The following is a 14860-nucleotide window of genomic DNA, read 5'->3' as shown; positions in this document are numbered from 1 at the left end:
CTACCGATAGACGTTCACTGCTGGACACAGATCTCTCTTCGCCGCCTAAATTCAGCGACTCGCTGCAGTTTATATTCAACCCATGTCCCGTTAATTGAACATAATTTCAGCGACAGCTTGAGCGTTGGCATGCATCCTGCTCGCTCTGAACATTGTTGTACGACCGGTGTTGGTCCATGTGTCAATCATAATATCACAAACCGACTCTGACAACCCGAGGTGCTGGAATGGTGATCCTGCACCGAGAATGATTTCAGTATTGTAGACGCTCACTGGAAAGTGGACAGAGAACATCAAAGCAAGCCGGCTGAGTTTGTTGTGGGCTCTTCTCAGACTTGGGCGCGTTTGGAATCCTCGTAGCTTTAGTAGTACGTATGTAATTAATTATCACCACTATATAATATATAATCTTACAAATCAACAATTTTGACCATCAGTAAACGTAACATGTTACCTATTGTGACTAAACAATTTTGAAAAGTAACGCAGTACCAAATCTTTGAGTAAGGAAACCACTTCAAGAGACATAAGCATGTCCCTTCGGCGGTTCTTCCACTAGATTTCAACACAGGGTTATTGATGGGGCGTATTAACAAACTGAATGGTCGGCGACGCGCTGGCGGTTCCTCTAGTGCTACAAAACGTTCGTTGTACGTAGTTACACGTGTCGTGTTGACGATAGCAAGCGAGTGTGCACTTACCCCTGGCAGGGTCAGTACGATGGTCTTCCTGTCGTACTTCCTGAGCGGAGTCTCCTTGCCGTTCTCGTCAGGGATGCGGATGCCCTGCGGAGACGGCTTGTCCCCTCGCCCCACCCAGAACTTGGCATCTGGGGAAAAACATTACATAAAGGTTAAGTCGCACGTAGCGAGTTTGCTCGCTGCGATCTATTCGTTGCGGATAGGTCGCAGCGAGCCACTCGCTACCTGTTTGTCACATGTAGCGAAGTGCGTGTTGTGCGTTACACGCGAAATCCGGTAGTTGATCGTTACATGTTCGGTGCGATGGTTGTTTTAGAAGATGTCGTCAATTGGACCTCGTCGCGCACTTTTTAAACGTTTTTTTCTGCACAGTTAAAGCAAATGATATTTATACGCATAGTATACTAATTATAGTACATAGTACATAGTGTTCTTTGCTGGCTACTATATGCGTATACATAGTATACATAGTATACGCATATAGTAGCCAGCAAAAAACATTGTACATTGTACCTTTAGAATGAAATTTCGGCTTTGTAGAGCGATGTCTCTGTTACTCATACCTATGTGACATTTTGTCGTTCTCAACGACAGAGACAACGCTCTACAAAACCGCTACCTCTTTCTAATGGTCGATGTACAATATTTTCTGCCGCGTCCTGTATATATAGGTCAGTAGAGACAAATCTTTTAAGAAAGTAACTCTTCAAACGTATTTTTTATACAAGAGCCATTAAAACTAACTGGCAACTTGAAAAGATTCACTTCAACAAAAAGTGGAGCGTTTGAGAGCAAGTCAGAGCGAATGCAGCCTCCTTGCCACATGGCTGCGTGTAGCTGCAATACAGTTATGTGAGCTCCGTGACACGTCATTCGTGGCTGCGTGTAGCTGCAATACAGTTATGTGAGCCCCGTGACACGTCATTCGTGGCTGCGTGTAGCTGCAATACAGTTATGTGAGCTCCGTGACACGTCATTCGTGGCTGCGTGTAGCTCGCTGCAATACAGTTATGTGAGCTCCGTGACACGTCATTCGTGGCTGCGTGTAGCTGCAATACAGTTATGTGAGCTCCGTGACACGTCATTCGTGGCTGCGTGTAGCTCGCTGCAATACAGTTATGTGAGCTCCGTGACACGTCATTCGTGGCTGCGTGTAGCTCGCTGCAATACAGTTATGTGAGCTCCGTGACACGTCATTCGTGGCTGCGTGTAGCTCGCTGCAATACAGTTATGTGAGCCCCGTGACACGTCATTCGTGGCTGCGTGTAGCTCGCTGCAATACAGTTATGTGAGCTCCGTGACACGTCATTCGTGGCTGCGTGTAGCTGCAATACAGTTATGTGAGCTCCGTGACACGTCATTCGTGGCTGCGTGTAGCTCGCTGCAATACAGTTATGTGAGCTCCGTGACACGTCATTCGTGGCTGCGTGTAGCTGCAATACAGTTATGTGAGCTCCGTGACACGTCATTCGTGGCTGCGTGTAGCTCGCTGCAATACAGTTATGTGAGCTCCGTGACACGTCATTCGTGGCTGCGTGTAGCTGCAATACAGTTATGTGAGCCCCGTGACACGTCATTCGTGGCTGCGTGTAGCTGCAATACAGTTATGTGAGCCCCGTGACACGTCATTCGTGGCTGCGTGTAGCTCGCTGCAATACAGTTATGTGAGCCCCGTGACACGTCATTCGTGGCTGCGTGTAGCTCGCTGCAATACAGTTATGTGAGCTCCGTGACACGTCATTCGTGGCTGCGTGTAGCTGCAATACAGTTATGTGAGCTCCGTGACACGTCATTCGTGGCTGCGTGTAGCTCGCTGCAATACAGTTATGTGAGCTCCGTGACACGTCATTCGTGGCTGCGTGTAGCTGCAATACAGTTATGTGAGCTCCGTGACACGTCATTCGTGGCTGCGTGTAGCTCGCTGCAATACAGTTATGTGAGCTCCGTGACACGTCATTCGTGGCTGCGTGTAGCTGCAATACAGTTATGTGAGCTCCGTGACACGTCATTCGTGGCTGCGTGTAGCTCGCTGCAATACAGTTATGTGAGCTCCGTGACACGTCATTCGTGGCTGCGTGTAGCTGCAATACAGTTATGTGAGCCCCGTGACACGTCATTCGTGGCTGCGTGTAGCTGCAATACAGTTATGTGAGCCCCGTGACACGTCATTCGTGGCTGCGTGTAGCTGCAATACAGTTATGTGAGCCCCGTGACACGTCATTCGTGGCTGCGTGTAGCTCGCTGCAATACAGTTATGTGAGCCCCGTGACACGTCATTCGTGGCTGCGTGTAGCTCGCTGCAATACAGTTATGTGAGCTCCGTGACACGTCATTCGTGGCTGCGTGTAGCTGCAATACAGTTATGTGAGCTCCGTGACACGTCATTCGTGGCTGCGTGTAGCTCGCTGCAATACAGTTATGTGAGCTCCGTGACACGTCATTCGTGGCTGCGTGTAGCTGCAATACAGTTATGTGAGCTCCGTGACACGTCATTCGTGGCTGCGTGTAGCTCGCTGCAATACAGTTATGTGAGCTCCGTGACACGTCATTCGTGGCTGCGTGTAGCTGCAATACAGTTATGTGAGCCCCGTGACACGTCATTCGTGGCTGCGTGTAGCTGCAATACAGTTATGTGAGCCCCGTGACACGTCATTCGTGGCTGCGTGTAGCTCGCTGCAATACAGTTATGTGAGCCCCGTGACACGTCATTCGTGGCTGCGTGTAGCTCGCTGCAATACAGTTATGTGAGCTCCGTGACACGTCATTCGTGGCTGCGTGTAGCTGCAATACAGTTATGTGAGCTCCGTGACACGTCATTCGTGGCTGCGTGTAGCTCGCTGCAATACAGTTATGTGAGCTCCGTGACACGTCATTCGTGGCTGCGTGTAGCTGCAATACAGTTATGTGAGCTCCGTGACACGTCATTCGTGGCTGCGTGTAGCTCGCTGCAATACAGTTATGTGAGCTCCGTGACACGTCATTCGTGGCTGCGTGTAGCTGCAATACAGTTATGTGAGCTCCGTGACACGTCATTCGTGGCTGCGTGTAGCTCGCTGCAATACAGTTATGTGAGCTCCGTGACACGTCATTCGTGGCTGCGTGTAGCTGCAATACAGTTATGTGAGCCCCGTGACACGTCATTCGTGGCTGCGTGTAGCTGCAATACAGTTATGTGAGCCCCGTGACACGTCATTCGTGGCTGCGTGTAGCTCGCTGCAATACAGTTATGTGAGCCCCGTGACACGTCATTCGTGGCTGCGTGTAGCTCGCTGCAATACAGTTATGTGAGCTCCGTGACACGTCATTCGTGGCTGCGTGTAGCTGCAATACAGTTATGTGAGCTCCGTGACACGTCATTCGTGGCTGCGTGTAGCTCGCTGCAATACAGTTATGTGAGCTCCGTGACACGTCATTCGTGGCTGCGTGTAGCTGCAATACAGTTATGTGAGCTCCGTGACACGTCATTCGTGGCTGCGTGTAGCTCGCTGCAATACAGTTATGTGAGCTCCGTGACACGTCATTCGTGGCTGCGTGTAGCTGCAATACAGTTATGTGAGCTCCGTGACACGTCATTCGTGGCTGCGTGTAGCTCGCTGCAATACAGTTATGTGAGCTCCGTGACACGTCATTCGTGGCTGCGTGTAGCTCGCTGCAATACAGTTATGTGAGCTCCGTGACACGTCATTCGTGGCTGCGTGTAGCTGCAATACAGTTATGTGAGCCCCGTGACACGTCATTCGTGGTGGAGATTTGTATGGGATTAGCCGAGTCTGTACGCACGGAGTTTCGGCGACTCCCAGCGTACAGACTTGGCAACTTCCATATAAATTACAGCTATTCTAGAGTTGCCCGTCGACTGAGTTGCCGGGCAACTATCGACCGTCCGTACAGGCTCTTAGAATTCTACTTTTACTGACATAGTTTTTAAATCCACTGAAACAGACAAAAATGTGTATGCTGTAACATGCGACATGTGATATGCACCCTCCCCCTTCCCCTTGCAGCTAAAGTCAGCTACCAATCAAGCACCACGCTGCACCACGCAGCACCACACACTGGGATCTGTGTGGTGCTGCATGGTGGGCACGTATTGCTTTTTTGGTGGCTTACTTTTGCTGCACTGTGCTACTGTACAAAATTACAGCTTTCTAAGTCCAAGACTTTTCATGTAGAGGATGTAGTACTGATGTTTACTAATAGATACAACAAAAAAAGATGGGAAAAAATATTTTAAAAAACCTGTGATATTAAAATTTCGCAATGTATTGCAAATAAAACATCTGACTGGCGCTAGAGATCAACGAACGCTGCGTAGTTATGTGCCACGTTGTAGACGGGGCATTGACCCAGAGTTTTGCATGCTGTACATTGCGGGTTTGAAAATACTTAACCACTAAAACTACAAGTATGGCAAATGGTAATTGTTAATATAATAATAGCGCTTAGTTTTCGCTAGCGTTCTAATTACACCCTGTATTTAATTGTTCTTACCAGGAGCCTCTCCGTCATAGGAGAAGTTGGGCACGAGCAGCGTCTGCGCGTCCACCACCACGACGGGGTCCGAGGACACGCCGTGCACGCCGCGCAGCGCGCCCACCTTGGCGGGCTTGGGGAACTCCAGGCTGCGAGGGATCTCCACCGACCCGAAGTTGATCTATGAAGGACAAACAGACATTACAGAAGCTGCCACCGTAGCACGAATCATGTGGTGTGGACCCTTGCGATAGTTGTGATTGGCTGAGTTTATTTATAAAAACCTGTTTAAAAAAATAATATGTTAGGATGATCCCTGGGGAGATCCGGAATAAGAAGATCCACGCAAGAACCAAGGTAACAGAGCGCCTAAATCGTTAACAAGCTGAAGTAGCAATGCGCAGGACATGCTTGTCGTAGGCGCTATAGCCGGGATATAATGGCGGGAATGGAACTGGATGAGGAAAGCTGAGGATTGGGCTCATTCATCATCATCATCAACTGATAGACTCCATTTCTGAACAGATCTCTTGTTGGACTTCTACATGCCACGTATCTTGCACCGTCGCCATCTAGCGGCTCTCTGCGACTCGTTTGATGTCGTTGGTCCTTAAGTGGGGGAGCGTCTTCCAACACTGCGCTATCCGGTGCTAGGTTCCGGGACCCCAACGTCTATTAGTTTTTCGAACTTTGTGCTTTGCCAAATCGTCTGAGTAACTCTGAGCTTTTCTTATGAGGCCCACCGCCCATAGTTAGCGACCATGTTTCGGATTCATATGTCATCACTGGCAGCATCCACTCTTTGGAAGACCATGCAAGCACAGCAGAATTTAGGACATCTGAAAGCTTCTCGAACATCGTACTGATCGATAGTCGTATGAACGGGCCCTGACACAAAGAGCTCGCCAGACAAACCCGCTGTCAGATAACCGACCTCTGGCTCGAGTTGTGGGGAAGTTATCTAGTGATTCGTTTAAATGGAACATAGATCTTTGAGGAACATTTGATGGCTGACCTACATTCCTTTGGCCTTATTGAACCCATTACGTTTTCTGAACCAAAACCAACAAAAGAACGTGGAGTTAAATCGCATCCAGCCTTGCGGACTGCAATAAGCTGTCTAGATATAACTATTCATTTTCTAGTGTCCTCGTGGTTTCTTTGTATATTAACAATTTCATAAGTTCCTAAAACTACAAGATAAGCCAAATAGTTATTGGTATTGGACTGTTTAGGTATGTAGTATAATACCGAATGACGCTAAGTTTTTACTAGCGTTCTGGTTACACCTTGTTATAGGGAAATAATATTTGAAATAGTTTGAAAGCCATTGAGAGCTAACTAGGTATTCAGTCCCGCCGCCCGGTGCCCCCACGAGCCCGGGGGATGAACACAAACAATGGCGGCCACACAAACGCGTGACGCGTTGATAGCTGCTTCATGTCACACTTTGGCGCTAGTTCAGCCTCATTCTAGTTCGTCAGTGATCTCCGAGAGGTCGGGCGTTCGATCCCGGCTTTTGACTTTTTAGTCATGTGCGTTTTAAGAACATAAAATTTAATTATACTATCTTCAGGGAATTTTCACACTGAGCGCATATTTGGCGCGCGTCTTATTATAAACGAATGCACATTATATATTCGAGAGGTCGGAGGTTCGATCCCGGCCTCTAACTTTTCGAAGTTATGTGCGTTGTAAGCGATTAAGCGACTTGAAAACATCATGAGCAAAGGCATGTGAAGTGTATTACCCGCACTCGGTGAGCGTGAGACGAGCTGTGCTCAGTAGTGGACCGGCGATGGTGGATCATGTTGCTGTGTACAGTGGGTTTACTCACGGAGTACTCGTCGCACCAGACGGAGAACCACGCGACGTCGCGCAGCGTCTTGCCCTCGGGCAGCGACAGCGTGACGCTCTCGCCGCGGTAGCGCCGCAGCGGCGCGCCGCCGCCGCGCTCGTCCCGCAGCCGCAGCGCGCCCGTCGCGCTCGGCGTCTTCGAACTTCCCACGTAGAAGTATGCAGCTGCAAACAAGGAAGTAAGGCTAAGTACTGTTCAAACAAATCACAATTCAAACCAAACACAGAGGTTATCATAAGGACTTTGCACGATAAAACAAAAACTGTTTTGCATAAAAATAAATAAAAATCTGTTTTAGAATGCACAAGTGAAGCCCTTTCATATGATACCCCACTCGATATAGTTATCTTACTTCGAAAGTTGAAAATAGCAATATTTGTTCATGACCACAATTTAATTTTTTTTGTGTGATGTAACCACAAATTCACGGTTTTCAGATTTTTCCCCGAATGTCTGCTATGAGACCTACCTACCTGCCAAATTTCATGATTCTAGGTCAACGGGAAGTACCCTGTAGGTTTCTTGACAGACAACAAAGTGATCCTATAAGGGTTCCGTTTTTCCTTTTGAGGTACGGAACCTTAAAAATCATGTTTAAAGCATTTGTTGAAAATAATGCTAACCCTGTTTGTAATACGCAAGCAATGTATGTTTGCAGCTAGCGTAGCGCTGTGTGTGCGACGTGCGTTTGTGAAACGCGCGTTGTTTACTGCGCGTGAAACTGTCACCATGTGATAAGGCCCTTAGTCGTCATGCGAACTTTTTTGATAAATCTTTATAATATAAGGGTCTTAGAGAATGTAATACGCTAGGTAATTTAAAACTAAACTCCAAATACCTAAGTTCAGAGCATCCGAGACGCTTCATTGTGATTCTTTGGCGAAAGTTGAAATGAAAAATTTCCAACGCAAATTCACACAAAAGTGTCGAGCACTTTGAGATGTAAACGAGGCACAAAATAGTTGGCGCGGCGCAAGTTGGTTCGTAGATGTACGGACAGATAAATAATATATACTACCGATCTTTTAAGGTTAAGGATCTTTTATTAATAGGTATAACAAATATTTGAGAAACGTTCACTAAACGAATCTTAAAGAACTAAATGATTCGATCTGATGCGCGTCATTTCACCGCGAGGATTTAGTTGTTCGTTCTTCGGGATTGTCTCTGTATCACACGTCCTATTCGGTTAAGTTGTTCGTTCTTCGGGATTGTCTCTGTATCACACGTCCTATTCGGTTAAGTTGTTCGTTCTTCGGGATTGTCTCTGTATCACACGTCCTATTCGGTTAAGTTGTTCGTTCTTCGGGATTGTCTCTGTATCACACGTCCTATTCGGTTAAGTTGTTCGTTCTTCGGGATTGTCTCTGTATCACACGTCCTATTCGGTTAAGTTGTTCGTTCTTCGGGATTGTCTCTGTATCACACGTCCTATTCGGTTAAGTTGTTCGTTCTTCGGGATTGTCTCTGTATCACACGTCCTATTCGGTTAAGTTGTTCGTTCTTCGGGATTGTCTCTGTATCACACGTCCTATTCGGTTAAGTTGTTCGTTCTTCGGGATTGTCTCTGTATCACACGTCCTATTCGGTTAAGTTGTTCGTTCTTCGGGATTGTCTCTGTATCACACGTCCTATTCGGTTAAGTTGTTCGTTCTTCGGGATTGTCTCTGTATCACACGTCCTATTCGGTTAAGTTGTTCGTTCTTCGGGATTGTCTCTGTATCATACGTCCTATTCGGTTAAGTTGTTCGTTCTTCGGGATTGTCTCTGTATCACACGTCCTATTCGGTTAAGTTGTTCGTTCTTCGGGATTGTCTCTGTATCACACGTCCTATTCGGTTAAGTTGTTCGTTCTTCGGGATTGTCTCTGTATCACACGTCCTATTCGGTTAAGTTGTTCGTTCTTCGGGATTGTCTCTGTATCACACGTCCTATTCGGTTAAGTTGTTCGTTCTTCGGGATTGTCTCTGTATCACACGTCCTATTCGGTTAAGTTGTTCGTTCTTCGGGATTGTCTCTGTATCACACGTCCTATTCGGTTAAGTTGTTCGTTCTTCGGGATTGTCTCTGTATCACACGTCCTATTCGGTTAAGTTGTTCGTTCTTCGGGATTGTCTCTGTATCACACGTCCTATTCGGTTAAGTTGTTCGTTCATCGGGATTGTCTCTGTATCACACGTCCTATTCGGTTAAGTTGTTCGTTCTTCGGGATTGTCTCTGTATCATACGTCCTATTCGGTTAAGTTGTTCGTTCTTCGGGATTGTCTCTGTATCACACGTCCTATTCGGTTAAGTTGTTCGTTCTTCGGGATTGTCTCTGTATCACACGTCCTATTCGGTTAAGTTGTTCGTTCTTCGGGATTGTCTCTGTATCACACGTCCTATTCGGTTAAGTTGTTCGTTCTTCGGGATTGTCTCTGTATCACACGTCCTATTCGGTTAAGTTGTTCGTTCTTCGGGATTGTCTCTGTATCACACGTCCTATTCGGTTAAGTTGTTCGTTCTTCGGGATTGTCTCTGTATCACACGTCCTATTCGGTTAAGTTGTTCGTTCTTCGGGATTGTCTCTGTATCACACGTCCTATTCGGTTAAGTTGTTCGTTCTTCGGGATTGTCTCTGTATCACACGTCCTATTCGGTTAAGTTGTTCGTTCTTCGGGATTGTCTCTGTATCACACGTCCTATTCGGTTAAGCAGATGGAATGTGGTGTGTGGATAGTAAACAAACACGCACATAGCTATGCTATCGTAAGAGTGTTTTTATCTTTCAACTCACTCAATATTAGTTCCAATAAAAATTACTTAAATTTAAAAAAAAAAAAAATTTTTATTTAACAAAACAGTTTCATCTTTGATTGCATATTTTCCCACGGCTAGCGTAAACTGACGATTCGTCAATTAAAAACACAAAAGCTCGGACGTAGGTAAAGCGTCGAAACAATTCAATAGTTGCAAGCTCCGTAGTTGCAAGTTCGTCAACAATCAGCATACCCAGAACACACGGGAGCGGCCATCTATCGAGCTGCATGCTGCCAACTAAGTATTTCAATTTACTATGGTGAGCGATTCGTGTAGCCACTAGCCAGTAGCAGTGCCAACTGCCACCGCTCTCGGTGTTGATTTGTTGAGCGATATACAACTATAGCAATATACCTAAGTTCTTCGGTCAACGGCAAGCACCCTATAAGTTTTCTTGGCAGACACGACAGACAGACAACAAAGTGATCCTATAAAAGTTGCTTTTTTCCTTTTAAGGTACGGAACCCTAAAAAGGATTCCTTAGGATTATATGTGTAAACTAGCTTCTGCCCGCGGCTTCGCCCGCGTGGCCTACAGGAAACAAATGGCATTTTTTTTTTAAACCATAGGACTTTCTTATAACTAGAGACCGAATTATATGCAAAAATAAGCTGGCTACTCCTGCGCTCCGCCTCTGGAAGGTGGGAAAGTCATTTGTGGGAATTAGTGTAATATTTTATAATAAAATTCCACAAACAATTTTAGACTTGCCTTTACACAAGTTTAAAAGATGTGTTAAAAGTATGCTCCTAAAAAAGCATATTATACAGTCGCAGACTATGTAAACGATAAAAAAGCTTGGATTTGACTCGCTCCAGCAATGCACGGGGCTGCAATGGCTTGTATAGTATTGTATAATAACATTGTAAATTGTAAAATTAAAATTAAAAAGAGCAACCGCCGAGTTTCTTGCTGGTTCTTCTCGGTAAGAACGGCATTCCGAACCAGTAGTAATTTAAAACTACCCGACGATTCGAAAGCGCTTGTAAAAAGTCTACTTGAATAAAAACATATTCTATTCTATTCTATTCATAAAAAGCTTGTTATATGCATGCAAATATGCATGAAAAATGCTTGAAATATGCACAAAAATGCTTGAAATATGCACAAAAACTGGCAGAATATGCGAAATTGAATGATAAATTTTAGGAATCCCCAAAAAAAAGAGAAAAGTAAGTAGTTATTCGTTTTTTTTATTTCAAAATCAGCATACAATTTGATAGGCGATAATAGGTACAGTAACATTATATGACATTAAAATTATTTCAAATTTTTGTAAACGTAAGCAATCAAATATTTTTCTTTCAGTGGTAAGATTGTGTCTATGATCATTTAGAATGTGTTTGTAAGTGGAAAAGGTTCGCTCTACTTCCACTGAGGTAACTGGGCAGAGTTTGAACTTGGGTGCTATGTTAGCACTTATAATTTCTGGCAAAAGTTCTGCAGTCCCACTAATGAAACTGTCAATTTGACACAAACTTTGAAAACCTGGGTTATTGTTCAATATGTTTTCAAACTTTTCTTTAAGTTTATGCGACACTGCCTTTGGCAACGCGGAGTTCATTTGGCGTTTTTTATCAATAGCTAAGCCCTTATATTTTGTGACTGTTATTAAATTTGGTCGCATTTCGGAACTCAGGCTGAGTGCAGGGTGACAATATGCATCATAACTAGATCTTAGGTAAAATATGCTATTACCACTGAGAATGGTTAAAATATGCAAATGTATATGCGAATATGCAAATGCATATAATCCAGTCTCTACTTATAACCATTCAACTCTTAGTACGTAAGATTCTTATAAAAAATCTTAGCGACGTACCTCTAGAGAGAACCTTCAAGTTAACAATAACAATTATCCCCTATTTTACATTTAAGGAGGATTTTCCAAAAAAATTTAAAGCTGACGACCTAAAACATTATGTTGATTTCACATCTGTAACTTTAAAAACATAGAACTTTCATATAACCTCCCACCCCCATTCCACCCTCTTAGGGAAGGATTTTCTGCAAACCGTTTCATAGCTGAAACCTAATTCTTATAAAGAACCTACATACTTCCAAATTTCAAGTTAATTAACAATAATAAAACTTTCCCATACAAACTTTCATCCCCTATTTTGCCACCCTTATGGAGAGATTTTCCAAAATAACTTCTACAGGTTTTTATTATTTAAATCTCGATTTTCACGTCTGTAACTTCAAAAACCTAAGACTTTTATATAACCTTCAAACCCCCATTTCATCCCTTTAGGGGGTGGATTTTCTCATAGTCGTTTCTTAGCTGACACCTCACCCAATAAAAAACCTACTTTCTTAATTTCAAGGTAATAATATCAATAATTAAAACTTTCCCATACAAACTTTTCATATTTGTATTTTTAGCTTTAAGTTAACTGGTAATCCTGCACTTGCAAACTTTTAAAATGCATGTCGGTTAGCCAGTAATTGGGTGTACACTCTAAATTTTTTCTCTGTGAATTGTAATTGTTATTTTATAATATGTGTACTATCTGTTGGCAAACCAATAAAAAAAAAAAAACTTTCATCCCCTATTTTACCACCCTTATGGGTGAATTTTCCAAAAATCCTGAAACACGTATTTCTTCAGTTGTGACCGAGAATCCAAATACCGATTAATACCAAATAACTTGAAAAATTAGTGACTTTCATACAAACTTCCATCCCCCATTTAACCCACTTAGGGGTGGAATTTCGAAAAATCCTTTCTTATTGGATACCTACTCTTTACAAAGAATAGACCCTCCAAATTTCATGTCTCTAGGACCAGCGGTTTAGGCCGTGCGTTAATATATATGTCAGTCAGTCAGTCAGTCAGTCAGGACTTTGAATTTTATATATATAGATACTCAGGATCACTTCGCCATTCCAGTACGATGAAACCCCAAAGTCTCTTGAGTCGTTAAGTAGGTACAGTGTACCGCATTCAAACGAACAGTTTACATTTCAATAGGTAGGCTTATCTTCAATCAGCCGTTTTATATTGCGTCTGTGAGAACGGTGATCAATCACCGGTGAAAGTGCCGGAATTCTAATGTGTGTGCCACATGTCAGCGGCGAGAAACGCGGACAAAACAACTGTTATAATATGATAGTGAAAAGCTCATGTGACGCCATTTTATATGTCACAATAAATTTAATTATAAAAAGAAAAGTTGTAAGTAACTCACTCCCCGGCTCATCGACTCGTCGCCCTGGGCCTCTGGGCCTTAGCACACAAGTATAGATAATATTATATGTGCCCTTGGACCTAGAAAGCTGAAATTTTGCTCTGAGGCTCCCTTTCAAGTGCAAGTCAGACTCGCGCACCGAGGGTTCCGTACTGCAGTCGTATTTTTCGACATTTTACACGATAAATCAAAAACTGTTATGTATAAAAATAAACAAAAATCTGTTTTAGACTGTACCTACATGTAAAGCCCTTTCATACGATACCCCACTGGGCACACTGGGCACAGTAATCTTATTTTGAATGTTGAAAATACTAATTATTGTTGTATTTTTTATATAATATTTAAATTTTAAAAGTTTAATAATAAAAATAAAATAAAATAAAATTTTTCTTGATTACATTTTTTTTTTGTGATGTAAACACAAATTCACGGTTTTCGGATTTTTGCTTTATGTGTACTTTTCTTGAGGGACAAGACAGACATGGAGACAGACAACGAAGTGATCATATAAGGATTCTTTTTTTTCCTTTCGAGGTAAGGAACCCTAAAAACAAATATTTTAAAAACATTTTAAACATGAATTCGCGGGCAAAACCTAGCAATATCCTATAAAAGACAGGAAAAGTAGGTGTAATAAAAAACTTTTATTAGAAGTGATTTGTCTCGCCAAATCTCCTCAGAGGCAAGTTGGGAAGATGGAGCGCTCTCTCCCCCCCCCCCCCCCCCCCCCCCCTCATCGCCCCCAGGATGTCGAGCGAAACTTTTCACGTTTTCCAAAAATTACACGTGCTACGAGTTAGCGGTAGGTATTTACCTACTTTAGCATTAGACACCCGGCACCCGGCACCCGGCACCCGGCACCCGGCACCCGGCCGGGGGATTATCCACTGAACCAGTGGTTGGATGGGGGTTTTTTCATCATCATGATCAATTACTCATCGCCGCGACTACAGAGTACGGATCTCCTCTTAGAATGAGAAGGGTTTTGGCTGCAGTCTACCACCCTGGCCAATTCCTACGATTAGCAATTTTCACACACCTTTGAGACATCATGGAGAACTCTCAGGCGTGCAGGTTTCCTCACGACGTTTTCCCTCACCGTTAAAGCAAGTGCACTATTATTCTCAGTGACGAAATGAAGTAGGTATCATTCATAAATAGTGCGTTTCCACAACTGCTGGAGTATTGCGAAGCGTGACAAACTTATGTAACGCTAAAACGTGTACTAATCATTGTTTTTATTCACGTTAATCTGTAATTGTACTTACTATTTAGTAATACCAATCGAACTAGACGCCTCGATGGCGAATCGTAACCATTTCTTCATGGGATTAATTAACAGAACGTTTGTATTTTGTAACAATTTTTTTGCCTTATCGAGGCTAAGCTCACAAGCTCATTACTGAGCAGACTATTCTGCTCAGTAATGAGCTTTAAAACTCTTCTAAAAAAATACACAAATTTGTTGCCGTGTTGCGACGTGATTGGAGAACAAATAACACACGTAAGCATTTATAGTAGACCGTATTATTAAGTATAGATGTAGTAAATGGGTGCCAAGCTAAAGTAGAAATGCTTATATACGTCTTGAATAAGCCGTTGTAAGTAGGTCTAAGTTGCAGCTTTATCCTTCAATATCCCACTGCAGCTTCTCATCTTAGGTTTATCTCGAGTGATCCCCTTACATAGCTTACCTACTTACAAACATTAAACACTAGAATAACATTATTTCACGATTAACTGAAATTATTTTATATCTATTATTTAGAAATGTAAATAATTATTGATTAACAATGAAAATTCATGTGGCGTGCTGTATTTTAACTGTCCCATAT

The 14860-nt window shown here is 43.4% G+C and overlaps 1 protein-coding gene across 1 annotated transcript in view; it reads right to left on the bottom strand.

Annotated features, from left to right (window-relative positions):
• LOC117993369 (protein Skeletor, isoforms D/E-like) overlaps positions 1-14860 on the bottom strand; it is a gene marked incomplete at its 5' end in the record, with an annotated part of 64935 nt that overhangs the window by 33868 nt on the left and 16207 nt on the right. The window contains 3 exons of the mRNA XM_069506740.1: positions 702-829; positions 5193-5355; positions 7012-7196. Coding sequence (XP_069362841.1) covers positions 702-829; positions 5193-5355; positions 7012-7196 — 476 coding nt within the window. The remainder of the gene's footprint in view (positions 1-701; positions 830-5192; positions 5356-7011; positions 7197-14860) is intronic.

This window comes from Maniola hyperantus, chromosome 24, assembly GCF_902806685.2.
Source record: "Maniola hyperantus chromosome 24, iAphHyp1.2, whole genome shotgun sequence".
Taxonomy (NCBI): Eukaryota; Metazoa; Arthropoda; class Insecta; order Lepidoptera; family Nymphalidae; genus Maniola; species Maniola hyperantus.
Note: the sequence above shows the minus strand (reverse complement) of the source record. Positions and strands in the feature narration are given on the sequence as shown.